The sequence below is a fragment of the Cinclus cinclus genome, chromosome 8, assembly GCF_963662255.1.
Source record: "Cinclus cinclus chromosome 8, bCinCin1.1, whole genome shotgun sequence".
NCBI classification, from domain to species: Eukaryota; Metazoa; Chordata; class Aves; order Passeriformes; family Cinclidae; genus Cinclus; species Cinclus cinclus.
The window spans coordinates 12,340,926-12,368,776 of NC_085053.1; the positions used below are offsets into that span (position 1 = coordinate 12,340,926).

Genomic DNA, 27,851 nt, shown 5'->3' on the forward strand with positions numbered 1-27,851 from the left:
TCAGTCCTTGTACGCTCGCGTGGGGGATGTGCCTTTATAGAAGATGTTTCTGGTGTTCTCCGGACTGCTCCCTCTCTCAGGGATTAAAATGATGTTACCTTTTCTTCGTAGAGTTGAGTCCCGGCTAGAAGAAATGGACAGAGTCTCTGAGCCAATCTCACTTCCCTCCACTGGAGTGACTCTTATCGTGGTGATTCCATGATGGTGATGCTCGGTGTTATCTATGTTGCTTCTTTTCCTGTCACCTGACCCATAACTGTCTTTTAAGGAGTCACAGCTCTCAGAGTCTCTGTTAAGATCATTTAGCTCATATGTTTGACGAAGAGTGACTTTTTCGGGACCTTTCCATTTCCATGACCCACTTCCTTCACCTTCTGATGGCATCTGAATTACAGGTCTATTATTTTCTGGATGGGCCTCAACTCTTACAATGCTACTTGGCTCATGGTCTGTTAAGGTTTTATATCTGATGGCTCCTGTACAGGTCACTGTGCTTCCCTCTGAACTCTTTGGACTGCCCTGAAGCACTCCTTGCTGCTTAGACATGGCTATTACTTGCATGATTCTTGGCTGGCTATTACTCCTGCATGCAACACTCTTCTCAGCAGCTTTCAGCCATTTAGCTCTAGCTGAACTACTTTTGGGTGATGTGTTCACGTTCTCCTGAGTCTCTTCAGGAATGTGTACTAGCTGGGATGAGCCAGGACGGGACTGAATGGAGACCCTTGGCCCGCCAGTAAGACCTGAGTTGTTACAACCTGGTACACTGCCAGGTTGGATTTTCAGGTATTGGCTAGTTGGGCCATGATGATCACCATTTACACCCACTCTGGAGGGTTCTGAGCTTGACCTCATTTCAATAGCCCTTGGTGGTGACTGGCCAGATTCAGTCTCTATTACCTGCAGTGACAACTTTCTACTTTCATTCTTGTTCTTCCACTGGGACAGCAATTGTTTGGAACGGGCAGAATCCATCGATGCATGTATTGTTGCATTTCGTCTTGCTGGATCTTCCAAGGATGGTGTGTTGACTCTTGGCAAAGTGTTGCTGAAAGTAACCATGTTTTCCTTTCCCATTGGGCTTCGTGGTGTTATTATTTCTACATCAGCATTTGCTCTCTTGAGATTGGTCAGAGAGCCTGAATCTCTGTGGTTTCTATTCAGGATACTTTCTGTACGGTGAGAGACAATTCCATCGCTGCTGCCACCATTTTTACCTGGCAGGATTCTGTTGGCATCTTGACTGAGGTCTGTCAATGACCTTAGAGGTTCTCTGTGAAAATTTGGGTGAAACACATTCTCGTCACTTGGTAAGAAGTTCCCCACGGCATACAGGCCCTGATATTTGGACAGAAGCATCAACAATCAGTTCAGTTAAAAAGGACACATTTTAAGGTACTTTAATTATATTCTTTTGCTTTTAAATAGAATTCAGTGACATAAATACTCCATTGCTAAAGCAATGGGTATTCTCACTTGCCTCTCCTTGCTAGTATAGCCTTAGTCTGAATTCTGTCCTCTATCTGGTACCTCTAGGTATGTATGAAGAAGTCTCACTAGGATAACTAGGGCATATTATTCATGGCAATAAACAGTTGAGGTATGGATTTAGCCTCCATGAGCTTTCTTTTTATCAAGCAACAGATACAGCTACAGAAATAATGTTTTTTTAGAAAAAGAGTAAAATAGATGTTTGCAGTCTGTTAGGCAAAGCTATTTTACAACTACACTACCATCTACCCTGATTTACTGAATCTTGTTACAGCTTGAGTTGTTCTCTGCCATTAGCAGATTCTGCCCTTTCTACTGCACAATAACCATGTAATACAATATCTACATCACAGAAAAACATATCAACTTTAAATCAATTGATTTCCAAGCTGTGCAGAACTTTAATAAGATTTAGTTATAAAACACCTTCCTAATCAGTAGACTCACAATAAAATGCTGTCATTTAAAAAAGACTCCACTGAGGGTATTCTGTGAGAGGGTCAAATATCTTACTCAATCACTTGAGTTACTTGTTCTTTACACTCCTTTCAGAATTATTCGTAGTTTCACATTATTTCTCCTTCCCATCCTCCTATTGGTGTGTAGTTTTGAGGGCAGATTTACTGAGCACTGGGTATCCAGGACAATATACTATCTGCTGTATAATGTCACACAACAGTATACTAACACCTAACAAAGCATACTTGTTTGTGTATTTCAAACATGGAGACAACAGCTCCATTTAGGTAAATCTGTAGCAGAGAATAATTTAAAATAATATTCTCAACAGAATGCTTTCTGCTCAGAGTGCAATCACAGAAGCACTTTAGTAGCTCATGGGGTTTCTGTTATTACCCTGACTGCTCTTTCTTCTGCCACTGTGAAAGGCATTTTTCCCTGGTCACCTTTGCAGACCATCTGCAGGTACCTCAGGTTATGTTATCACAGAAAAAAAGGAGCTCAGGAAATGAACTTATTTTAGTATTATACTAAAATTCATCATAGGCTGCTTGGGGTTAAAACCATCCCACTGGCTGTTACAACCCTTCTGTTCACCTGCCCACACTCTAGCAGTGGTGACAGCAGAAGCTCTGATTGCTCCCAAGCACCTGTGTTGCTCTCTGAGCAGCCAGGACAGTGAATTCCTGCTGGAGACATACTGAGAGCAGCAAGCAAAAGCAATTGCTTGATGAGCTTCCTACTGATACAGATACAATCAGACCTGACCTACGTGTTTCCTTACAGGACCCTTCCAAGGTGCTCCATCTCTTTCGACACAGTACAAAGGAAGAGCATAGGAATAACCTGATCTGAGCATCCTTTTTCCCCTGCATGGTTTCCCTAAGAAGTCCAAATAATCACAAGTGTTTAATATTGCCTTTAATTTCCCGAAGATTCAGCAATTCACTCAGCTGAGTTACTCATACTAATTCAATAATTTTTTGAGATCATAAAGCGAATACTGTCAGTATCAACTCAAGTCAGCAACAAATACCAATTAATCAAATATTTTTCTTGTGTTATGCTTTTAAGTGTAGATTAGAAAATATGAGTATTTAAAAGTATTTAATAAAGCACATAAAGTTAGAACTGCTTCTGTATACAGTGCCAGATGATTATATTCTACTTTATGCACTGTTCTGCAACTTCACATTGAAATGCTTGTTTGCTTTTTCCTGTTTGCTTTTAAAGTCATTATCCATAATTCATCATCTCCAACACGTATTTATTTATACTTATAGCATGTGAACATGGTGAAAAGTTTTCATAAAAATACCCAGTACTCTTATTCCGCCTTATAAGTTTAATTTGCTAGAACTTAATCACAACTATTATATTTACCAAATAGAGAGCAATTCCTCCTCCTATGAGAAAGCCACAGTAAACATCAACTGGATGATTCTTATACTGGGTGATACGAGTCAGACCGCATATAATTCCACAGATGATAAAGGCAAAGACCAAGAGTGGTTTAAGAAGTTTTGAGGAGTCTGTTAATGTAGAATTGAAGTACATCTTGAAAAATAAAGAAATAAAGAAGCAGTTGAAGACACTTAAATATACCTAAGTGGATGTTAATTTCTAATATTCGGTGTTTCTTCTATATATAGATCACTAGTACACAATAATATTGCAAGCAATCCATTTAATTTTACTTTACAGCCCTGCTGAAATTTGCTCACTTACTGCAGAAAGATCTGAAATCACAAGGAATGGATTTCTAAAAACATAGGCAGAGTTGCTTATTGACATCAATTAGGATAAGTATTTTGTGCCTCAATACTGTTCCAAATCAGCACCTAAATGTTCTAGAAAAAATGACTAAGGAGCCACCGCTTGTGAAATACAGAAGCCAGATGTCATGCCAGATGAACGCAATAACCTATTCCAACAAAAGCTACCACCAGATGCTTTAGAGAGCCATTTCTCAACTGCGGGCCATAATATCAAGGAGGTCACAAAAATTAAGTGGAGGTGGTTCATCAGTGTTATTCCAAATTCTGGCCTTTCTCTGGGCAGAATAAACACTGGCAAGCTCCCACTACATACACAATACTATTATCTAATGTCATTAACTGGTCCTTGCTGTTGTTTTCCTCTGATTTTTACAGCACAAGTAATGGAATTACTTTTTAAACTTCAATTAAGTTGTCTACAGTAGAAACACTGTGGGCTATAGTGAAGAAATGTTACTGCTCAGAGGTGCAAAATCAGCTGTGATTGCTGCAGCATGTCCCACAATTCTCTGCTAGCGACTGATGGGTTTTATTCACTTGCTTTACAGTAACACCTTGAAGGCCTCTGGGAGTGATTATGCCATTTCATCCATGCTGCTAATCTTTGGAGGTGAAACCAAACTACATCACATGAATGTACGGCCCTTTACGCTTCAAGTTCAAAAGCAGCAAATCAAGTGAAGACAGCAACAAAGAAAAGGAAGCATACATAATGGTTAAATTGACTGGTAAGTTAAAATATCACTCTGTGAGACAGATAAACACTGCATTTTATATGAGGATAATATGAGGCATCAAATATACTTTAACATAACACTTTTGTTTGCTTCTTAACGAAGGATATGAAGCAGTTGAATCTTTTCCTTATTCTTTAACAGCCACAATAAAAACAGCTTTATTAGTAGCTTTATTTTGCTTTCAGATTGGTAGGATAAAAGCATCCATCCAAGATATCCAGGCAACACATAATTTTACAATATATGGCAAATTACTTTATGACTTTTGTCTTGTATAAATGAAACTGAACCATTGGTTACTCACCGAAATGTACACTGCTGCAAAGGCTGCGAGGGTGGCATGTTGAGAAGGGAATGACTTTCTGCCAAGGAAGGACACTCAGATTATATTTCTCAGTTCAAATGTACAGTGCTAGTGCTCATTGAAAAAAACACTGGGTGGTACAGCCATCTTATACTTCCTAAGCAATATGTGATCTATCGATAACATTTGTCATTGGGTGACAATTTTCTCAGAGAGAGGCTAACTATATCTTTATTTGCTATGTATATAGGTTTATTAAAAAAATTCAGAACTTTACATCATGACAGAAGCTAATGGAAGACAACAACATGGGGAGGGTGGTTTAAGAATTACTGGGCCCCTTCTTGATGGCCAGAGAAAGAGAATAAATGAAAACATGTCCAAACTCTGGGACAGTAGGCAATATCAAGTTTGCTCTTGAAATTTTTGAGGGCCTTCTGCTCCAATTGAAAGCCTGGAGACTTAAATTATGTGGACTGGGTCTTGAGTTACAAGCTTCAGATATGAAATTTTAAAGTGACATCTTAGCTTCTACTTCTCTGACAAGAAAAAGAGGTATTGTGCAAGCAGGAGCTACATAGAACCATCACATGAGGCTCTCCAACATTTTAGTATTATTATTCTTCTAGACCCATTTCAGTTCTCTAAAAACAGCTAAAGAAAAGCGATGTGAATGCGAAAGAGGTTTTTACATAGTAGAGCGAAAAAAAGCTGGATTTGAATTCAGTAATACCTGTTCTATGGTGGACATCTAGATCACAGAAACCCTAAAAAAATTCTAGGTCTGCATGTCTTGGTGAAGAAGAGTGTCTTGAATATGTGACCTTGCAGTCAAAACAGCAACTTTCACCTGGGAAAGCTCAGCTTGGGATAAATACTTAAGCTATAATTCACAGATGGGTCTTGCCACCCTAACTGGGATCCACATACAGCCAATTTCCTAACAACACCTAAGTGAGCTAGTTTAAAATAGCAGAGAATTAAACACAGTCCTTTAACTTTAGACAGACATTTGTTCTGCAAAGCAGCAGAGTCTGCTTTCTAAATTTCTTTCCTACGCATTTTGCCTTGTCTGTTCTACATAATTAATTGGCAATTAAAAATGTGCATGTAGTTCACTGTGAATGCCATACTGCTGACCTGAATTTGAGCCTATGGCTCCAGCAGGTTCATGACTCTGGCCAAGATGAAATCTGCATGGTTCCTTTTGCATTTCTGAAGACAGACCTAAATTCTTCTTCATCTCATTTTATTTTTAACCTCCCTGAACAAACCTTTCACAAATAGTATTCCTATGGAACAAGCTCAGGGCTGGGGACAGGAGAATAAAGACATGAAGAAAAAAAAAGGTAAATGTTTATAATAGCTAATCAACTCCTTTACCCTGTGCAGATTTTAATGAAGCATAAATCTCCTTAGAGTCTCTGTGTAGCTAATGAATATATTTTAGTCTATGAACTTTTCTACCACTTAACCTTAATTTGATGGCATTTTTGTAGTATATAAGGTGTGTCACAATGGCACAGTCAATTTTCTCTTTATTCTCTTTTCTATTCACATGCTTTCAGTGCAAACACACTAACTGTACTTTCTAATGGCGTCACTGCTTTTATTCCTCTATTTGTTATCTTTTAATCTAAAATGAAAATAACTCCAGCTAAAAATATATAGGCTTTTTGTATGGCTCTGTATTGAAAAGGTGAACAAAGGTCTCAAAGACAATATGTCCTGAACTCTGATGACAGTATATCACTCTAAATGCTCATGCATAAGGATGTGTAGAGGGGGAATGATGAGAGAGTCCTACTGAGAGAGAGAGAGCCATACTGAGTCAGAACATCAGAGATGACAGAGACCTCACTGGAGAGCTGAACAAAAGTGACTGAAAAGGATCTTTGAAAATAATAGAGGAAAAAATGGGCAATAGGAAACACTGGATATTTGGGGATGTTGCAGAAAAATTATTTTATATAATCAGTTGGATAATTATGTGCTCCTCTCTATGCTATTCACACAGGAGTGCAGAGGCAAATTTCTGGAGCCAAAGTCTCTGGGAAGTACAAATCAAAAATTAAGGCCATTAGCAAACTCATAACAAATTCCTTCCAAACTGAAATTATTGAAGCCAAATTAACCTCCTGTACTGTAGAAGTTATACCATAGTTTCTATATGGGTGACTGAAGGAAGTAGCAAGTGCTACTGAAGAACCAGTAGCAAGTGCTGCTTGCTGTGGGTAAAGTTGAGACTGGCATAAGGAAATAACAACATAATAAAGGAAAAATGCAATAAAATTCAATTAAGGAGAAATTGTGGGTGGTGTCAGAGTATTATAGATTGCCAAATGTATCCTCTGTGATGGGAATAGCTTTGAGATATCAATATATGGTTGTTTTTCTAGGGAAATACCCAAAACCTGATTGCTTAGTCTTAAGATTTTACAATTAATTTCACTGTATTTTTTAGAAGTGATGGTATTTAAACTTTTGGGAACATGCAGATTTTTACCATTGTTGTATTTCCCCTAAAAATGAGATTTTTTTTCAGTGCTGTCAGTATAAAAAGAAAATTAGATAAACAGAAAACAAACTTGTTCAAAAACTCCCAAACACCTGAACTGTAATGTATGTTATACAGAGGTCTCAGACCAAGCACTTGGGAGACTTCTTCCCCTGCTTGTTCCAGGGAACTTACCCGCATACCACTCTGGAAAGCAGATGCTATACATAGTGACAACTCTACAGGAAATTGTCTCCTTTGAGGGGAAAGAACACCTGCTAATGACTGTGCTTTGGAACCTGACAAAGTCTTCCACTGCTAGACTAATATCTTTATGCAGAAAATGGAACATCACAAAAGGACATTTATACATTCACCTTTAACTCATTCAGACTTTAACTAGGAAAAAACATCTTGAAATTGGAACAGAAAATAAAAAATAGAATTAATACTTTAAAAATGTACACAATGAAGAATAGAACCAACCTTCCAGCGTTGATAATATTGAGATCAGCTCCTGAGCAAATATCTTCCACAACATATGAATTCTCTGAGCAGGATACATTTAAGGATGTATAGTTAGGCTTGCAAACAGTCAGGAAATATGGTGCCTGATATCCTGTTGATAGCTGTATAATATCAGTAACAAGAGCAGTTGCACAAAGACCAAACACGTGAACACCTAGGAAAGAAATAAACAGAGCTTGTTAATTTTATTATATGCATTAATTAGGTTAATTAATTGTGCAAACTACATTCAATAGAACTGTGATGGCTTTTGTTATTGGACTTGAGAGAATTTAAATGCAGAACAAAAGCTTACTGCAAAGTTGAATTCTTTATTATAAAAATTAAGATAGTTTATGCTCGTTCTTCCTGTTGATACTTAAAATTTTGTTTTAATGACTTGGTGTCCTCCAACCTCTTTTCATAAAACAGAGCTACACTGGAGCTCCTTCAGTTTAGATAGAAGTTTTCTGAATTGACTAAAGAGTAGCCAACTATTTGAGGAAAGCATATGTGCTTATCCAGGCCTTGGAGTTTCCCACTGGAAGACAGACTTTTACTAGTATGGACAACTGCCCATTAGATCATTGTTCTGAAGACCTGTTCTCTTTTTGCCACCACAGAATCACCAGCTGGTGATAACTTTGGCTACCTCAACACCTCTGATGTTTTTGACTATTGTGTCCTTGTCACTAATCCAAATATTTAAGTCTATTTCATAAGGGATCAGTGCTTCAGACTGATTAATAATGCAAATTCACAAGGCAATTGAAGTAATGCAATTGCTTTACTGAACATTTTCAACTTCTCTTCTCCTAAAGATTTACCTATAATTCCCTACTTTTATTCATAGAGATAAATTTGTTTTCCATCCTAAAATTGAAAGAATGTTAAAGACATTAAAATATGAAAAAACCTTCAAATTCAGAGTGGGAATTGGGGATAAGTTTGTGTGTCTTTGAGTTTGTTTTTTGGTGATGGAATACCAAATAGGAGAAGAAATGAACATGGGGTTTACAGTCCTCCTTGCTCATGGTGTAATCTACAAACCCTCTGCTTTTTTTCCTCACTGCTGCTCTTGTGAAGCTTCACTGGTCACAGACTGCAGAACCTCACTTGTCACTACCTCTTTGTTTGCCATTCTACCAAAACCCAGGGAATAGTTGTCCTACCAGGTTTTCAGTCTGCTGTCCTGCTGGTTGTCTTTGCCTAGCCTGCCTTCTCTAACAAGAGATTTCTGAAACAGAGGAAGCTTCTTCTTTAGCCACTCATTGGGAGAGGAAATTAACTGTGAGAAGATAATCAAAGTCCAGTTGCCTTTCAAAGTAGTGTTTTTCATAAATGACAATTAGAATAAAGTAAACTAAAAGATTTCAACATGTTCCTCTACCATTTAAGTTGCCAGATTCTAGCCCTTTTTGAGAGGCAGATAAACACATTCCAGAAAAAGAATGTCAAACCTACTGAGAGTTTCTGACTAGTGCTCACTGTCATGCTGAATAGTGTGACAGGTGGATTGAATCCTTATGATGCACTGAAGACAGGCAGGGGAAGCTATACACTGAAATTATTAAAAGGCAGCCAGCTCAAGGTGGGCAGGGAAGGAAACACAAATCACTCTTTTAGAAATACTGACAATAGTGCAGGATAGGAAAGGCAAAATGGAGAGTGTAGATGCTCCATTAGTGAGTATGGGGCTGCTCTGTTGCAGTCTGAGTTTCTTCTCACGTTTTCTAGCAGATCTGTGCTAGGGACAGCTCTGCACTGTTCTGAAAGTCTGTTTCAGAGAAGCAAACCTGCATGGTGAAAACTAACGTATGTGGAAATTGTTTCTGTGAGCAACAACTGAAACCCACCAACAAATCTGACAGCTCTTCTAAGAAAAGAATTGAAGTTGCATCCTCCTGCATTAATATTGGCCTCTGTTCCAATCCCATTTCTTCTTTTGGACAGGCAACAGTAGAGAATTCCTTCTCCTATCATTATCTGCAATGACAAAGGAGCCATTAAATTGAATGTAGCACTTACTCAGAAGATCCTGATGGAATTTAAAGGGCTGAAATAAAACTGTAACACAACTGATGTCATCCACTGACATGCTCTCAACTTTAAAAGATTTATATCAGTATGTAAACATAAAGTGATGCAACTCAGCCTGAATGAGGACAGGCAAGAAGATGGCCCTGAAATTAAATGCAAATGGCATACAGTATACAGTGCTCAGTGGTATCCAGGCCTTGATCTACAGCTGAAACTTATTGCTTCTACAATAAAAAAGCAGTAATTATAAAATATCACCTCTAAAATAATCTAGAGCCACTGCAATATCTTAGTGCTCCTGAAGTGGTTTTAGCATTCAGTCTTGGCCACAAGCCTAGCAATCCCGAGCAGCTTCTAATTATGTGACAGCCTGTTCTTCTGTATTTGTTTAATTTGGCTTGGGTTTTAACCAGATCCACAGCAGCAGAAAAAGTTCTGTCCTTATGGTCCTTCACAACACACCAAGCAAAACAGATTATGACCAAAACCCTAGACAAGAGTTTATAAAAGGGAGAATATAAATTAAAAATGGTGTCACTTGCTGGAAAACCCAGACACATTTCTACATTTGCAGTCTCAGATTTTATTGTTTTCCTTGTTCAGTAGAACAACTGTATTTGGAATTCTATACAGGGTTTGTACAGAGTTCAGAGTAAGGGCTGAATCAAAATACTGCAATTAATAAGGCAATTCTCACCAGCAAAAGTAGATTCACTTTGCCTATCCACAGCTGCACTGAAAACTAATCCATGCAATGCACAAAGCTTATAATGCAATGACATGCCAAATCATCTGAATTATGCTGAATATGCTGTAATTACCAGTGGTGATATCTATACTAACACCTCCACCCTAGGAAAAAGGAGGTAAAATGGAAAAGCTTAGTCTAACTCTTTATTAGCTAAAGTCACAATAAATTGAAATTTATTGACCTGGAATATCGAAGTAGTGAAGGTTCTCTTATGACATGGGAAAGCCAGTGGTAAGGGTTATTAAAGGTATTCTAATTAGCTGAGAACTATAGCCACAATTATCTGTCTACATTTGATCATTTTATTGCTGAGGCTTCCCAGAGAAACCAGTAGTATTCCAAACTTAATACGTGGAAAACTCTTAATAGTTTTTAGCCAAGTTTGAGGGAATGTCTGGTACAGGGAAAACACCAGACAGATGGATTAGCTTGTGTGATAGAGCAAAAGACAACAAGGCCTATGTCAAGGAAAATTCAGAGGCTGGCATTTTCACAGAAAAAGACTCCCAGAGTGGAGCAGGCAGTAGGAGTGAAACTGCCAGCAGTGAATTTCTCTCCTTGAGAATTGAGTTCCCAAAGCAATGCGATCTAATGTCCTCGTGGTGGCTGTTGGAAAGGACAATGTCACCTCTAAGCAGGTTTTTAGTCAGTGGCAGATAAAGAGTTTGAACCATCACTGATACCATTCAATACCTGGTCCTAACATTTCTGAATGAGTAACTAGAGAGAAAATCTATCAGAGGATCAGATTCAGAGTTCTTTGAAGCAAATTGAAATCATGCTGCAATTCAGGTGTATCTATGTTCCAGACATAAAATATCTGTCTTGATAATTTCTTCAAGTCCAGGTGTTCCACTCTTAAGTCTCCTGCAGTTTTTGAATACATACACAAAATTTCATCTATGCCACAAGCTAGAAGACATATATCAATAATACAGGTAGTTGTTTTCTGTAACCCTTCAGGGCTACAGAACAGACCTGTTTAAATGCATGTGCTACTTACTAATAATGAGAAAAAAAGCCCAAAGAGAAAAACCGAAATGCAAACCCTCAAAGCCAAACAGATCCTTGTGTAATAACGACTTGGGAAAAGAAATCATAAAATGTTCGATTTTTTTTTTTTTTGTATAAAAAATTAATCTAAAGTTAATAGATTTATATATGTTCTCCAGTCTTTGGAAAATTATTATACCAACAAAAATAACATAGAAAAAATCCTATTATAATATTTATATAAGGTTTTAAAGACGGATTGACACTGGAATTTTCTTGTCTCCTTCCCCATGTACGCTTTTTCTTTTTTCTTTTTTTTCTCATATATACTCTTTGGTAATATTTAAAATGTGGCTCGATCACACCTGTGTTTTACTGAGTCATGATGATCTTCTGCCTCACACTGCAGTATGTCCCCTGAAGTGTGGACAGAGGCCAGGATATGCAACATTACAGGAGTTCCTCAATTCCTCACAAAGCTCATGCTTTTTTTTCTATCTTTTACAGGTTTTATTAAGTGTGTCATCAGTTGAAATGTTTATGCAAACTAACTTACAAAATGCTAAACTCTGCAATATGACAGTGTCACAACTCTAATTTTTAACACTGAGCTTCACTAGTCTGTTTTTCCAAATGAAAAGAGAGGGATTGGCTAAAAATGCCCCCTAATTCCTTACTTCCAGAGTGGTATTGAATAATAAGGACTCAATGCCTTTGGTGCTCTCACTGAAGGAGGTTGTGTATTCTGCACTGTCACTGCACAGCCTCTAACTAACACAGGCATCACATTCATGCTCACACCAATACAAATGAACTTCCTAAGGCTTGCAGCTTTTAGCCACTTATACTTTGAAGCTTTTGGATTTACTTTCTTTATCAAACTTTCTTTTTTACAGTCATGCTCAAGTATGGGTTTGAGTTCCTCACATGGCATATTTGTGATTAATTTTCTATACTGCTGGTAGAATGATTCAAGCAAGAATAACATTTTCTACTGCAAAACGTAATGCAATGCTGAAGGAATTAAGTTGCAATCAAAGCCCTTAACAAATAATTTTAATGAAAAAGGCATCTTTTATCCTGATTTAAGACATTTGATATTACCTAGGCTTAACATAAACTCTCTCAAATAAAAGCCAGGTTTTCCTACCTACTGTGGCCCAAGTGAGCGTAGACAGATTCCTTCTACAGCTGTTTCAGAGAAGTCCAGTTTGTTGTCAGCAGACACACTTAAGAAACCCAGCCAAACCCTAATACTAACATTCTGCCTTAATCACAGTATTTGGTGTTTACAACAATCCTTTGCACCAGGATCACTAAGAGTCTTAGCTCCCAGTTCCTAAATGCATAATTTTTAGCCTGCTAGTTGTGCAAAATCCTTCAAAAATGGTTTCTAAAGCAACAAAAATCAAATGCAGTAAGAACTGTTCAATTAAAAAAAAAAAAAGACGAATAAAGAAAAAACATTCTGGAAAGCAAAGAGAGAACAGCACTTGATAATTTTTATACAGGCATCACATTTTATAGATTTTGTAACTGTAAATTGGATAGTATTATAAAATGAATTAACTGATTGAAGTTAAGGAAATTAAGAGGAGCTGGAAGCAGAGTTATATTTGCAGCTGGCCTTTGAGAAGTACCTAACAGAGATGCATAGTCACTGCTGTCAGGGGGGAGGAGAGATACTTTCAAAAGGGTGATCGTGTTTTTTAGGTGCATATAATCACCCACTCAAGGTGAATTTCTCTCTCTATTTGCCAGAAAGGAATAGTGTGAGAATAAGGCTCCTATCTGAATTGCTAAAATGAATTCCCTCCTATATATACATATATATATATATATACACACATACATATATATCATATACACTTTTTTTTTTAAGTGAATTTCCACTTTTCTTTCCTGTACAATACTGACCCATCTGCTCATTCTAACAGGATATTTCTGTTCTGTTGAAATCATCTCCTCCCTTTGGGTGAATGATTAAACCAGCCCACTTTTGCCTGCTCTTAATGACTAACTTATAATTTAGAGGTGTCTCAGTGCTATTTGAGAAAAAGTAATTGAGTTCACTGACAAGATTGATATACCTTCTCTCTGAATAAAGCTAGTTTTAACACAAGTTGCAAGTTCAGGGCTGTGAAAGGCTTGCATTTCAGATAAAAATTTTGCATTTTTGATGTATCTGTGAGTATGGAGATACCCTGTCTGTAAAAGTTCAAATATTTGTACAGCATAACAGAATGATTCAAGCTATTCTCATCCAACTACAGATGCTGTTTCTTGATGTTAAAGCCCACCATCAAGACAGTGAGAGTAGATGAAGTGCTACTTGGAATGTTCTAAGGAGTGTATCTCCTTTTCTTACAGAAGAATGAAACATGAATTTAAAATCCTAGGGAAACTAGCCTGGATGACACTTTACATCCTAACTGAAACCAAAGGAGCTATTTTTTTTATGCCAACTGAAACTCTGTTCAAAAATCTTTATTAAGTGACAGTAGCACTTCAAACTTACCGTAACTGATGGTCCGGCAAAAACCAGACTAAGCAACATCAAGAAGGGAACAGACTCTTGTGTAGGTTCAATGTATGGCATACTCAGACTCTTGTCATAGCAATTAAATCCAGAGTGAACTGGCTTGAAGACATCAGTAAGTTCAAGAAAATAGAGGCTAACAACAGAAGATGCCAATATGGGCAACTAGAAGAGAAGAAAGCAACAAATTACTATTTGGAAATGGAATAGCAATGCTTTTGCAAAGACAACACAGTCTGTAAATAAATCTCTTTGATGTTTGTTGTTTATATCTCACTGCTCCTTGTCATGCCTCTTTTACTATGTCTAAATAATTAATTCTCTAGAGATACAATACTGTTCAGTTGATATCAATAATCCTGCTGTCTACCAAGCTAGTCAAAACACCCAGCCCAATCTTTAGCACATATCATTTAGCCTTTTCATCTAGGAATCATTAACAGAAAAACTTTGATTTAATTTTTTTAAAGGAAAGTATCTGGACTGCAGTCTCCCCTGTGGGGCCTCAGCACTCTGCTATTCATCAATCACCCTTTGTGGTCCCTTAGAAACTCTCTGTCATGTATGACAGTCTTTACATCAAAGCCATTATGCATTAAGTTTCAAAGTAATAGTTAATGAAAACCAGTATCCAGTCCTTCCCTAGAATCTAAATATGTGATAATGCACATCTATTTCGCAAGTCTATCAAAAAAGCAATTAACTTTGGCAAGACTCAGTCTGTTTAGAACCTTGATGACTATGGCTCACAATTCTTTTATCCTCTAGCTATTTAGTTATCTAACCCTTTGCAATTACTTCTACTAATTTATTAAGAGCAAAGTTGGCCCTTCTGGGAGCCCAAATTCAGCTCTGCTCACCATGTGCTCCTTAAAGCACAGGATCAACCACTAGATCTCTGTGGAAGGAAGCAATTGAAAAGAAGATATAACAAAAAGCATTTCAAAGCTATTGCTTTATAAAGAGAGCAGCCCTGGTAACCTGGCAGATGGGCACTGGGGCACTGCAAGGTGACCAACAGGATGTGAGGTACCTATGGTTAAGAGCATCTGAGATTATGAGGAACAGCAATTGTCCTAAAAGAATTTTGAGCATACTTGATTATTCTTCCAATGCTCAGTTCACATTTACAAAAATAACTGATTGTTTAAAATCAATGTCATTCATCTAATTCTACAATGCAAACAAAAGCAGAGGGAAAATGGGGTCCATATATATTTTGGGAAAATGGTGAATAAAATCTCCTCTACATGACAGAGATGTTAATTGCATTAACAGGCAATTTTCTGATTTTTAAACACTGAGTTCATAAAATTCAGGCTCTTTGTACATAAAGTGTAATTCTGGGTGATTAAAGAAGGAGGGTTCTTGCTAAATTTAATCAAAACATCTTTTAACGTGAGTTTTTGTTTAAAAAAGAATGGGTTATCTTTGATGTGCCGATTTGAAAAGGGTGAATTTTGTCTTCAAAGTGTTCCAGGCAGGATCTGAAGAGGGTGGTGCGTGGAAGAATGTCACTTGTCTGGTTGTATCTGTATTCAAGTTGATTGCATTGTAATATCACACAGTATAGAGGCTGTGATTGTGTACAAAGGGAGGAAATGTGGATTGGCATTGGCATCCTTAAATGCTGTGAGCATAACAGAAGTAAGACATCTAGAAGTAGGCATCTAGGAAGTAAACAGTGTGCATATTTATATATATATATATATCTGTATAACCCAAACATCCACATTTGCACTCACATACTGCACCACACATACATATTATGTACAGCATATAATGTACACAGTAACACATATTATGTGAACACATATAATTATTATATAATCTGATGGAAATATGTATGGAATAATTATATACAATGGAACTAAAGTAAATGCTTCTTCTTGCCCATCACAGGAAGAAGTCCATTTCTTTAGCAGGATGCATTATATAATAAATATTTTATATATATATGTATATGTGTATATATATATATATAATCCTCACTTCGTGCTGGATGCAGCCTGATTGACCATAATGCAAGCATGCATGATTAGTCAACATGGGCTAGACTGCTTCCAGTCATTACATACATGTGCAGGATGAAACAGGACTTCCCTGAACTCTTTATATTCTGGGAATAATTCAGATTGTTGTGGAACTGGGAGTTCTTCTCTCAACGCTTGCCTGCACAGAGACCCTGCTGTCTGGGGTAAGGGGCCTCTTGACCAAAGGCTGCCACAGTGTACCCTGTCCTGGAGTGCAGGGAGCTTTCACTGACTGACTCTGTGCTGCTCTTGCTAGGACACTGGAATTCTGCACAGCATATGAGCTCTCAACTTCCCTTCTGCACTACATTTAACTCTTGAAACATTTGCAACATCTTTTATTATTAACTATTTGAAAGTCATACTTAATGACTTAGTCAAGGTCCATGTCCCATTGGGCAAAGCACTTTACAGGAAGACACAAACTTATTCCAGTGGGCTAAATGGAGAAAACAAGCAGATGCCTATTGTCCCTTCTTTTAAGAAATTATGCTCTTTTATCAAGATGTCCCCAAAGGTTAATTTCCCAGAACAAAAACACAGAGCAGGCCCACTCACGGAACACCTTGTATTAATTTCATCTTCACAAATTTTCCATTTCTCCAAGATCAGGAAGGGAAAGTATCTCTTGAACAATAGCTTATGAATTAACCACAAGGCAAACTCTACTTGGATCACAGTATTTTTAGGCACACAACTGTTTTAAATGGCAGTATTCAACTATCAAAAATAGGCAAATACAAAACACTAAAATAAAAGGTAGTGAGTAACTTTTTCTTCAAGCTACCATATGTATGATGCCACTATTATTAATTAAGAAACCAAGGAATTTTAGGAATTGCATTTTACTGTCTTATGACTTCTTTTATGTGAGTCTCTACAGGACTCACATGTTGTTTCTGACTGCAATTATCCATTCTTCTAAAGAAAAGATATAATTCTAAATAATTATGAATCTCTGACATAACTGCTTACAATACTAATGAATAGGTCTGTAGTAATTTTGCTATATACAGTATGTCAGATCCCAAAGGACATTTTTTCCCCATCTTTTTAAAAATACAAATATAAAATGTGTCCTCTAAAAGTCTAGCATTTGTAAAAGGAAAAGGCAAATGTTTCTAAAGTCTTCTAAACAGTAAAACTGGCTATTTAATATATGAATATTTATGGAGTGTTCTGCTTAAGGCAGCAGCATTTCTGTAATTATAGACTTCGGCGCCCAACACCTTGAAAATGTCAAATATAATTAGGTGGTAGAATGTGTATTGTTTTAATTACAAAATGGAATAGGAATTTTCCTGTGCCTAATTGCAATTCCTGTGCCCCACCGTCAATTCTTGACTAATCCTGACTAATAAGTCTTTATACTCCTACTTCCTTGGATGGATAACCAAGAAAGATCCCCATTTAGCTTTTAATTTAGACCTGTAAATTTAAAGTTTGACCCAAATGGTCAAACCCTATTCGGCTTAGAGTCTTAAAGTCAGAAGGATAATCAGAATAGCTATTGAAAAAGTTTGATTTGTGGTCTACTTATTTTTTAAAAAGATACTTATTTGTCTTTTCCCTCCTTGCTATTTTCTTAAACTGTAAGTTAAAAGCCTTCATTAAACCACAGAACTTTGCTATTAATAATAATTAATGTTATTAATATTTTAAAAGCTTTTGCTGTATTGAGTGAGGAATAGTCCAAGCATCAGAAAAGATGTTCTCTGTTCCCAAGAGCTGAACAAGGATGCAAATACTCAGAGATGCTGTAAGGAGAAAAGTTCCTGTGTTACATAGCGCAGGAGAAACCAAAGCAGCAATCAGCAGCACAACTTCTCTGAACTGATGGGGCAAAAAACCAAATCCTTCTTCTGGCCAAGAGCCACAGGACAGCTATCATACTGATAGATCACAGAGGACTGAAAGAAGAGATGGCTGGGAGAAGAGTTCAGAGGTAGAGGATAACACCTCTCCAAGCTGTTCATCTCTCTTCTGTGGCACGTGCTGTGATTGCTCTGGGGATCATTTTGAGGTGCTTCTGGTTTACTTGTGAAGATTAAGATTGTCCAGGAAGCACAAGTGTAAGCACAATTTGCTACAGGTCATGTGATGCAGCCTATGCACAGAAGCCATGCTGGTCCTGCCCAAAACTCAGAAGTTGGTTACTGCTTAATCTCTGGGCCCAAAATTGCTGGGGCACTTCCAGGTACATGGAGATGCTTTTGTTAAAACTTGCCTAAGTGTAGTTTTCCATGACTTCGGATGTATGAAACAAGGAACCTGTAGAGCTGTAGCCCACTAAATACAGTATCATCACTCCTACCTAACAAGCTACAGGTTTTGTAGTGAGTTTACAAGGACTCAGGGCTGAGGTTCATCAAACAGGCTTTGTCCTTAAACCTTAGAAATCAGGCTATGGCTAGTTTGTTTTACTTTCATAGCTTTCTAAGGTACATCTCTGCATGATTTTTGTATTTATATCTAGCAGTAACAAGAGGTTACTTAGTATAAAATGAGCTGTAATGTGATGCATCCCAAATACTTTCTCAGGAGCAGTATAATGTTGATGGGGATTTGGATTCTTCTTCACTTTAGGAACTACTTTGGTTCATTTTTATGATTGCTAATGCACTTTTATGCCTTCCTCTCTCTTGGTCTGTCTTTTCACATTAAGTCCCAATTTACTATATGTAGCATGGTGCACGTAAGCTGGATTCTTGGTTTTGATCTCTTTGTTATTCTTCAATTTTGCCAGTTTCAGTTCTGCATTTTTTTATCTTGTCATTGAGCAGTTGTTTATACCCTTGAGGTCTACAGTACCAGTACATGCCTTGTCTCCTACCTACACCCACATTGCACTCTCTGTAATGCAGGAATACAGGTCTGGTCATGCAAATGTGTCAGTGGAAGGTCAAGGCTTAGTATGGAAGTCTTATGGGAGTGAATAGAACCTGGGAATCCCTGGCTTCTATTAATTTTCAAAAACTATACACTGCTAGTTTTATATTTTACTCTCATATTCATACTTAACCAAGCAAAAAGTCCCTATTTCTCTTCAGGAAAATAACATCTTAAAATTCATGGGCTTTGGGAGAATTCAGCCATGGAACATCACATACTCAGATACCTGAACCTTTTCGTAGGTTGCAGTTCTGTGACTCTTTCTTTGCTAAATTGCACTGTCTGGGTGTCCTCTCTTAAAATGAACTCATACCCAGATCCCATGGTGAGGTTACCTGTATAAAAGGCAGGCAGAAAAGAGAGGAGCAGCATGGATGTAGATTTCAGAGAAAGACATGATTTGCCAGATGCAGACTGAAGATGGTATCACTAGCTCAGCTGTCAAAAGAAAAGGTTATGTGATGCCTGATACAATTTGGATATTTTATATTTTGTAAATAATTTTTAGACTTGGATGGCCAGGAACTTCTCAGATTCTTAGGTTGTTTTGCAACTCTTCCACAGCAAGTGAGGGCTTCCTGAGTATGGGAGCTGCCTCCTGAAGTTTCTCTTTTTTTCTGGGAATTGGGAATCTTTGTAAGCAATCAAGTAAATAAACAGGATTGCCTCAAAGAGAGAGCAAATGAATGCCATTGGTTTCCCAGCATGAAAAAAAAAATCAGCTAAGTCTTTGAGAGAAGGATGGTTTAATTAATAACTATGTTTAGTTCCCATGACAAGGCTGTGGCATCGTGGAAGATTCTATTAAATTTATCATAAATGTTGGTCCTTGTGCCAAGGAATTCATGGTCTAAATGACAAGGCACAACAGATGGATGAGACAGGAAAGAGGGCTGTAGTGGGTTGGAGGAGACAAGGTGCTCCTTAGCTAACTACAAACTGACTGCAGCTTTCCACCACCCTGGCTGTTGACCTGTTGTACTTTGCTGTGGGATTCACAATGGACAGGAGGAGACAATGGAAAGAGGACAGAACTTCTCTTATCCTGACAGGGGTGAATACTGAGGTAATTGCTGTGATTGAAGATGTTCCAGAATAGATCAGTATTAAGAAATTACATCAGCCAAATTCTGCCATTTTCTCATTTTTGAGAGCCCATGACTGTCTGAAGAGAGAGTATTAAGCATGGCATGACTATAGAGCAGGGGACTGGCTTGACAGGAAAGTGAGATTTTTAGATTTATTTTTATGTTCTAAACTTAATTCTTAAATGTCTCAGGCTTATAAAAGAAGGCATTCAGTCTTTTTAGAAATTTAAGGCTTCCATCTGTATAAAGGCTTTTCGCTTTTCTGCCCGAACTTGAGTTTCTCCTGCTCCTTGTCTCTTTTCTGGATGCAGGTTTCATCTGACCCAAAGCTATAAGAATTTAATCTTTTCTCTAAAGTACTTGTCCCTCACCACTGTCTAACTTTTATGAAAATTATGTACAGATACGATATAACAGTCTTTCTTCTCCTAGACTGAAGTTGATTTAATTTCAACTTAATGGTGAATTTCAAATCCCAGATGTCTTTGAAATCTATTATAATTACCATTTTGGAAAAGTAAGTTATCTGTATTTCCAGCATCGGTTTTAGAATTTAACTTAATTGTTTTGTGACTGCCAGTTACAGTCTAGCTTTGGAAATACACCAGCTATCTTCATAGAACTCTTCAAATTTTTCTTATCTTTTACAAGATCTTAATAGAAAGGTATCAGTATGTGTAAGACCAAAAACAGAGCTGCTATATCAGTGATACAATTCCTATTTATTTCAGAAATCTCAGTCATGCTAAATGCACAATAACCCTAAAAGTGCTTTTTTTCTTTTTTTTTTTTTATAAATATATGTAAAGCAGCAATCACACAGGGAAAAACCAACAAAATAAAAAATGTTTACCAAAAATATTTTTGGGCAGGAGTAATCTATAAATACTTTACATATTTTATGTATTATATATTTTACATATATATTATATTAAATATATGTGTTTAAAGTAAATTCTCAGGCACAAATTTAAAACACAAAAATACCAGCAATGCATTTCTTTTCAGTGTGACTTCAAACATAATTTATGACTCCTTATCTTAATTATTATTGTTTGATTACATGAATTATATGTTACAATTAATTAATAACTACATGCAATGAGATTTAGGATATTACATGTACTGGTTGATCACAAAATTTATTTTATGCTCCTGCTGCAATATTATGGTAATATCAAGAACAGCAGCACTTCAACAAAAGGCACTGTTTTCAGGTCAGTGTCACCAAATTTCAGCTATAAGTTTCTTCAAAAACCCCATCTTGAAGGGACAAAGCTGCTAGTCCATACACAATGCTACAATTTATTGTATTCTCTAAAGCATGATGATTTCCATACATACATACAAAAAAAAAATTAATCCTGTAGGTGCCATCCCTTCACCAGTGGTCTCCTCCCATGTTGTTTGGCCATTTCTGAACTCCCTACAAATAGAACTTTCAGGTGACAGGATCATCAGTCAAGATACCATGTTTGTAATAGCTCAGCTCCTGTGCTTATTAAGGTTCCACAATATGCTGTTTTTTATTAACTTTGGCTCCAGAGTAATAAAATAGATTTTTAAGAGCTATAAAAGAAGATCACAGGTGCTAGGATTATAAATTTTTGGAAGAGGTAGTAATTCAGAAAAATGTATCTCCATTAATTTCTAGCATATTCAGGCCTTCTTTTATGACTGGAAATATTAGGTCAAGAGGATGTTGCTGGACTGAAAAGGAACCAGGGCCTTCTTTCACTGAGAACTACTCAAACTCTACACTTGCCAAGCACATAGCCAACACCAGAAGTGACACCTAGCTTGTGGCATTTCCATTTGTTTTCCAAAGACAGCCTTGGCACTGATGTGACGCCTCCCTTTTCATTCCCCTTTTAGGGTCATCTCCTGCTAAAAGCTGGTATTGTTTAGGCTGTACTGCTCTTCCATAAGCACAGCAGTCACAGGGAGGATGCAACATTGATGATCTGGCCAATGAATTATACAGCTGCTTTGAATGTATAGCAGCCTCCTCAGGTCTTGGATAGCCCCCAGATATTTCGCGGATATTGGTTTGTAATGCAGCTTTGTAAACACATCTGTCATCTATCCTTTGACAGACACGTGACTAGGTCAGCTCAATGAGCAGAGAGCTAAGTGTATTTCTCCTTCTCCTCCTCTCACACATGGTTGACTCTTTTGAGAGAAAAATATGTATTTGGAAGATATTATTCTCTACTTTGAGAGTAGCAAAGGGACAATTTCATCTTCTGCCATTGGGGATCTTTGTTGTTTGGGTGCAGCCCCCAGTTAATTTAAGTATAACAGAAGACCAATCTAGAGAGGAATGTGACTACACTGTGCCTCTAAGGCAGAGCATTACATTTTAATTCTTGCATTAGATTCAAACATCCTGTTCTTAGGAAGAAAGATTTATTCCTACAGCCTATTATCTCTCTTATTCTAATCACTGCACTCCCCTGATTGCAATTTTTTTTTTTTGTCTTTTGCAGTTGCACCTATACAAGACTTGCAGGTCATTGTAATTTAAATATTGTTGGTCATGCTGAACAGCTGAGAAGCATTCCAGATGTGGCTAAGACATGCTGTTGAGTATCAAATGACATTTCAAGCCCAGCTCTCTCAGTGTATGTTAGAATAAAAACGAAGTAAATCATCTGTTACTGAGACACAGTGGCCATTCCCTACATGAACATATTTCAGTGGGGTCTCATGACCTCCAGCATTCTGCAGCCTGGACTTCTACAATGAGAACAGATCTTCATGCTTTCTGCTGGTGGGAATTCCAACTTCTTTGGGGAGCAAAGACAATAAGTGGTCTCCTACTACTGGAAGAAGTGTTTCCAAACTGATTAAGGCCTGGCTGAGCTCTGGAAAATGTAGCAGCTGTATCCATATGCATTCATAACACAGAGCCTAGAAGACAACATAAGGAAGCAAATTTAACTGCACAAGGGACATTTCTAAAATATCTCCAGCTTTAGTCCCTGGAAGTTACACAACCAGCAGATGAAGGCTGTGCTACAGCAACACAATTTATCTGGAGAATAAATGCATTGAGTCATGCAGATTGACAACACCTTGACCTTTTGCATTCCCACATATTAGGCACTGGATGAAGCAGTAACGCCACTGAAGTCAAAGGCAAAAATTATGCAACTTCCATGAGAACAGATTTAAACTAGGAGTTTTTGAAATGGGAGAGCTTGAGTAAAGACAGTGTATTTCCTTCACCAAGGGAAATCTGTCTGTCCTGACTCCAAAGTGTGACCACCCTGCCAGGAATGGAAACTGCGTATCTCTGGAAGTTTTCCAGACTGATATTAACATTCAAGACATCAATATTTCTTCTCTAAGTGAATATAATAATGATATACTCTGAATATGCTGAAAGCAAAGTCAGTTAACAAACCCCAAAACTTATTCCAGGAATACTCATTTTCAAGGTCTCCCAGAGGTATGTAGACTTTTTACCATGAAAAGTAATTCCCACTAGACCAGAGGAACTATGAATTTTCATGGAAAGCTTTTCTCAGCTATGCAAATAAAATTCAGATAACCCATACAGTCTGTCTACAGAACCCTAAAATGCCTTAAGCATAATTAGGAATAAAAGAGGCCTAACTGCCTGATGGTGATGATTACCATGTCCTTCAGGTAAGTGTGCACAAGGCAATCTAAAATTATTCAGCTCTTGGGAGTGTTTGCTAATCAGAGATTCTGCTAAGCAGAACTATTACCAGTCCTTTAAAATAACCTCTAAAAGATTCATATGAGACATAGGATAATTCATCAAGTTATTTTGTTTTATGAATTGTGAAACCTGAAAACATGTAATTGAAAGTGTGTTGAGATTTACTTCATGTTTATTTGCCTCTAATGCTTTTAGAGGATGCTGCGTCCACGTTTTCCAGAAGCTATCTCTTCATTTTCTTTCCATTTCCCTGTCTTTCAAAGTTCTAGCCTGATTCTCCTTTTGCTTTTCCTGTATAAATGAAGAATAGCTCTAATAATCTTAAGAGAAACATGTTAGTTTTATGTCTTAACTCTTTTGTTGGAAACACCTGCCAGTTTGAATTATCCATCAGTTCATAGAATATGTCCTGAGTTGGAAGGGACCCACAAGGACCACTGAAGTCCAACTCCTCCATCCCCAAGAGTCATACCATGTGCCTGACACCATTGTCCAAACACTTTTTGAACTCTGTCAGGCTTGGTGCTGTGAGCACTTCCCTGGGGAGCCTGTTTCAGTGCTCAGCCACTCTCTGGGTGAAGAATCTTTGCATAATATCCAACCTAAACCTCCCCTGATACAATTTCCTGCCATTCCCTTGGGTCCTGTCACTTGTCACCAGAGAGGAGAGATTGGTACCTGCCCCTCATCTTTTCCTTTGTGAGGAAGCTGTAGGCAGCTATGAGGTCTCACCACAGTCTCCTTTTCTCCAGGGCACTTGGCCTGCCTACATTCTATGTAATCATATTTTTATCAAAGCCTGAAAGTCACTGCCACTAAACATATTTGTTTACTGGAATTAATCTCATTCATAACACATTCTTAAGGATCTTAACAATTGAAACCCCTTAGTGTCAGAACTGCATTTATGTATTGCTGTTTCTAAGGTTCTTCATGCTTGCCTTATTGGTTGTTGCATGTATTATTTCACTCATTTCACTCTTTAAAACACATTTCATTCATGTAACATTAACAGATCCCTTTCCTACTGTGTTGAAAAAATTTCAACTCAACATGTCTTTTTTCAAGTCTATGCTTTTGTCTAGCATTCAAAAGAAAAAAAAATCAAGCATATTTTTAGAAATATTTTTTTTAACAATGTGCTTTTCCTTGGGCCTAGACCTCCTAAATAGGTCTTGCTGGAAGGTGGTTGTCAGAAAGCCCTACTTTTCTTGTTTGATGGTAGAAATTTAATGGGCTATGGGGCTTTTTTGTTGCAATTCAGTGTGGGACGGTACTGTCCACTATGATCAGGAGAGGGAAAATAAAATAGGATGAATACCAAAAAGGAGAAAAAAATAGAAGAATTAACAGCATTCTAAGGCAAGAGATTGAAAGACTGTTTCTTACCATCCATTTATGAAAGTAAAAGCTTTAAAACTCAGAAAGCCTTATTTAAAGAAGGTGCGTTTTGAGTTTAAATAGTTGGTTGTTGCTGGATTGCATTAGGACCTTACCTCATGCTTACAAAGGAAATCCTTATGACATGGTAATGCCTGCCAACCACACTGGGTGACTCCTCTATCCCTTACACCTGCAAACTTCTCATTGCAATTAAATGATCTCTGAATAAATCCCTCTTTATGGAGTACAACTTAATCTGGTTCTGTTTGAGCCAATCACAACAGATCTGAAGTCATGTCCTTTCCCTGATGCTGCTGAAGTGCTGGCATTTGCTGTTCTCCAAAGCTTTCGAAAGGCATTCTCGTTAGTCTGATTGGAATTAGTGTGCATGTGTGCAGAGAGTGGGCGTTCACAGAGAACATGAGCTACATGCTCCTTTCAAGTGTCACATGAACTGTTGTTACCCTTTCACCCAAGTGATTTGAGTGAGAAGTGGGAAATGGTTTCAAATCCTCCTGCTATGTAAAGGGACAGGGCTGATAATTCACCAGAAAGTTTCCTAATCAACGTTTAGGTGTGGCTGTATTGCAGCCAGTTTTTTCTCCTCATGTTGCTTTTACTTTTCAGTTCAAGAGGGGCTGTAAGTTTGCAGTTCAATAATTAGAAATTACTCTTGGTGGGGAAGGGCTCAAGCAGGCTCTTGACTGCTCCTGGGACTGAAAAATACAGAAGTCTTAAAAGTTCATTAGGACATCTCTCTGTTAGTTGAGGACTTTGACTCAGAGCAACTGGGTGTTGAAAAGATCTCCACCTGTTTTTAAATGAAGCTTGAGGGAATGAAATGACTTGCTGAGGGAGCTAACAGTCCAGACCTGAGTGGAGAACTCGCCTGCTTCATGTGGGAACTGTAAGCAGAGCTCAGTGTAGGTTCTTCACTGCTCACAGAATCCTTTACCTTATTCCTTGTAACAGCTGCAGGGAGCTTCTAAGGGAAGTATATGTATACAATGAGTATTACATAAGGCAACTCTCAAGAGCAGCAGGCACACACTTTGTGCTGTTGCTCTGAATTTCATCCCATCTTGCTGCAGGCCAAAGCGCAGCCCAACTAACAGCACAAGTTTTATTGTGTCTTGCAGGACCTCTACATCATTTCCAGCATTAGAGCCCTGCTCAGGCTGAGGTACAGCAACTTCCCTTCCTGTCTGGATTCCCAAAGCAGCAAAGAGAGCACAGAAAGTGAAGAAGCCCCTTCCCTTTTCTTAGGGGCTTCTCCAAGCTTAACCTCTCCCTCCTAATCAAAGCTAATATAAGATATATGGCACAGCAAGTGCCTTCCATCAAAGGGCTTTTCTTGAGCAGGCCTAATCACATTGTAGTATGAGCTTGATGCTTCCATATTACCAGTCTCTGTTAACCTTTCCAGTTGGTGCATCTTAGTGTTGACCATATCCAGTTGGTGCTGACCATATGTTGTTGCTGACCATATCCAGGTGCTTACAGAACAGAAACACCCCACTGTTACCTAAAATTCCTTCTGAGCCCAACCCCATTCCACCTTCTAGAGAACCTCCAAAGCCCTTCAAGTGCATCTGAGAGAAAATACATTTTGTTTTATATCTCACGCTATGTTTATATTTTTGTTTATATATATATATATGTAATTTTATGATGCTTTTGAGTGCTAGGTATAGTTAACTTACACTGTATTTTACCATTAAGTTCTTCACATTATTTTAACAATCTGTTTTCTACCTACGTTAGGTACCTCAAAGCGCCTTAGGCTTTCTTCCCTATGAGTAGAGTTACATGAAACACTTTACTCAACCCATAAAACATTTTTACCTCCCTCTTTCTGCTGTGCCATTAAACAAATCCACATCACAATGGTTTCTTTAAGCTTAAGCTGTGTCTACTCATGATATTCCAGAAGTACCCAAGTGACTGGACTTTCCAGGAAGGCTAGGTGTCTCCAAGTGACACACCAAGCAGCCAGTGTCTCTGCAAGTCCACCTGCTACCAGCTGAGCAGCCATAGCAGGTTTTGCCCTAGAAAATGTGCCAAGAACCTCATTCTGTTTTCCAAACAGACAATTTTAGCTCTCATAGAGGAAACACATACTCCAGGGGTCAGCAAAAATGTATCAGTGATTACCTATTTGAGAACATTTCTATTTTTCTAAGCATTCCCTTGTGAACGTGATTTTTTATTCCATCAGAGCAATGCGAGCGGCATTTGCCTGGAAGCCAGCCCTTCTTGAAACATGTCTTCCTCCCGAGAGGTTCCTGTGCACATAGCCCCATTTCCTTGAGCAATCCTTTCATGTCCTCAGTGATTCTTAGAAATAATTTCTGCTTCAAAAGGCTCGAAAGATGTGATTAATTTACGCCTGCTCCTTATAGGGAGCCTCGATGCTGATTTCGGCGATATAAAGCATCACGTAAGGGTTTTGCATCAGATGGTGCGGACAGCGCACCGAGGCGAGCGAGCTCTCCGCGGGCTCACGGCGTTCCCCGCGGATCGGCTCCGCACCGCTCTCCGCGCCCGCCGCCAGCCCCCGGCCAGCCCGCTCGGGGCAGCGGCCACTCACCTCCACGAAGTAGAAGCAGGGCAGGAGGGTGACGCTGTCCTTGGTCACTTTGCTCTTTTGCCGCTCCTTGGCGGACAT

At 38.1% G+C, this 27,851-nt stretch overlaps 1 protein-coding gene across 2 annotated transcripts; it reads right to left on the reverse strand.

The window, feature by feature from the left end:
* Window positions 1–27,851, reverse strand: PLPPR4 (phospholipid phosphatase related 4). Of its 2 annotated transcripts, XM_062497560.1 has the most exons (7): window positions 27,774–27,851; window positions 14,076–14,261; window positions 9,630–9,759; window positions 7,753–7,948; window positions 4,770–4,827; window positions 3,334–3,507; window positions 1–1,338 (listed from the first exon to the last, which is right to left on the reverse strand). In XM_062497560.1, exons 1-7 carry the CDS (start codon window positions 27,849–27,851, stop codon window positions 1–3), a joined length of 2,160 nt encoding a protein of 719 aa, XP_062353544.1. The 2 variants fall into 2 exon arrangements, with proteins under 2 accessions (XP_062353544.1, XP_062353545.1); XM_062497561.1 differs by lacking the exon at window positions 3,334–3,507.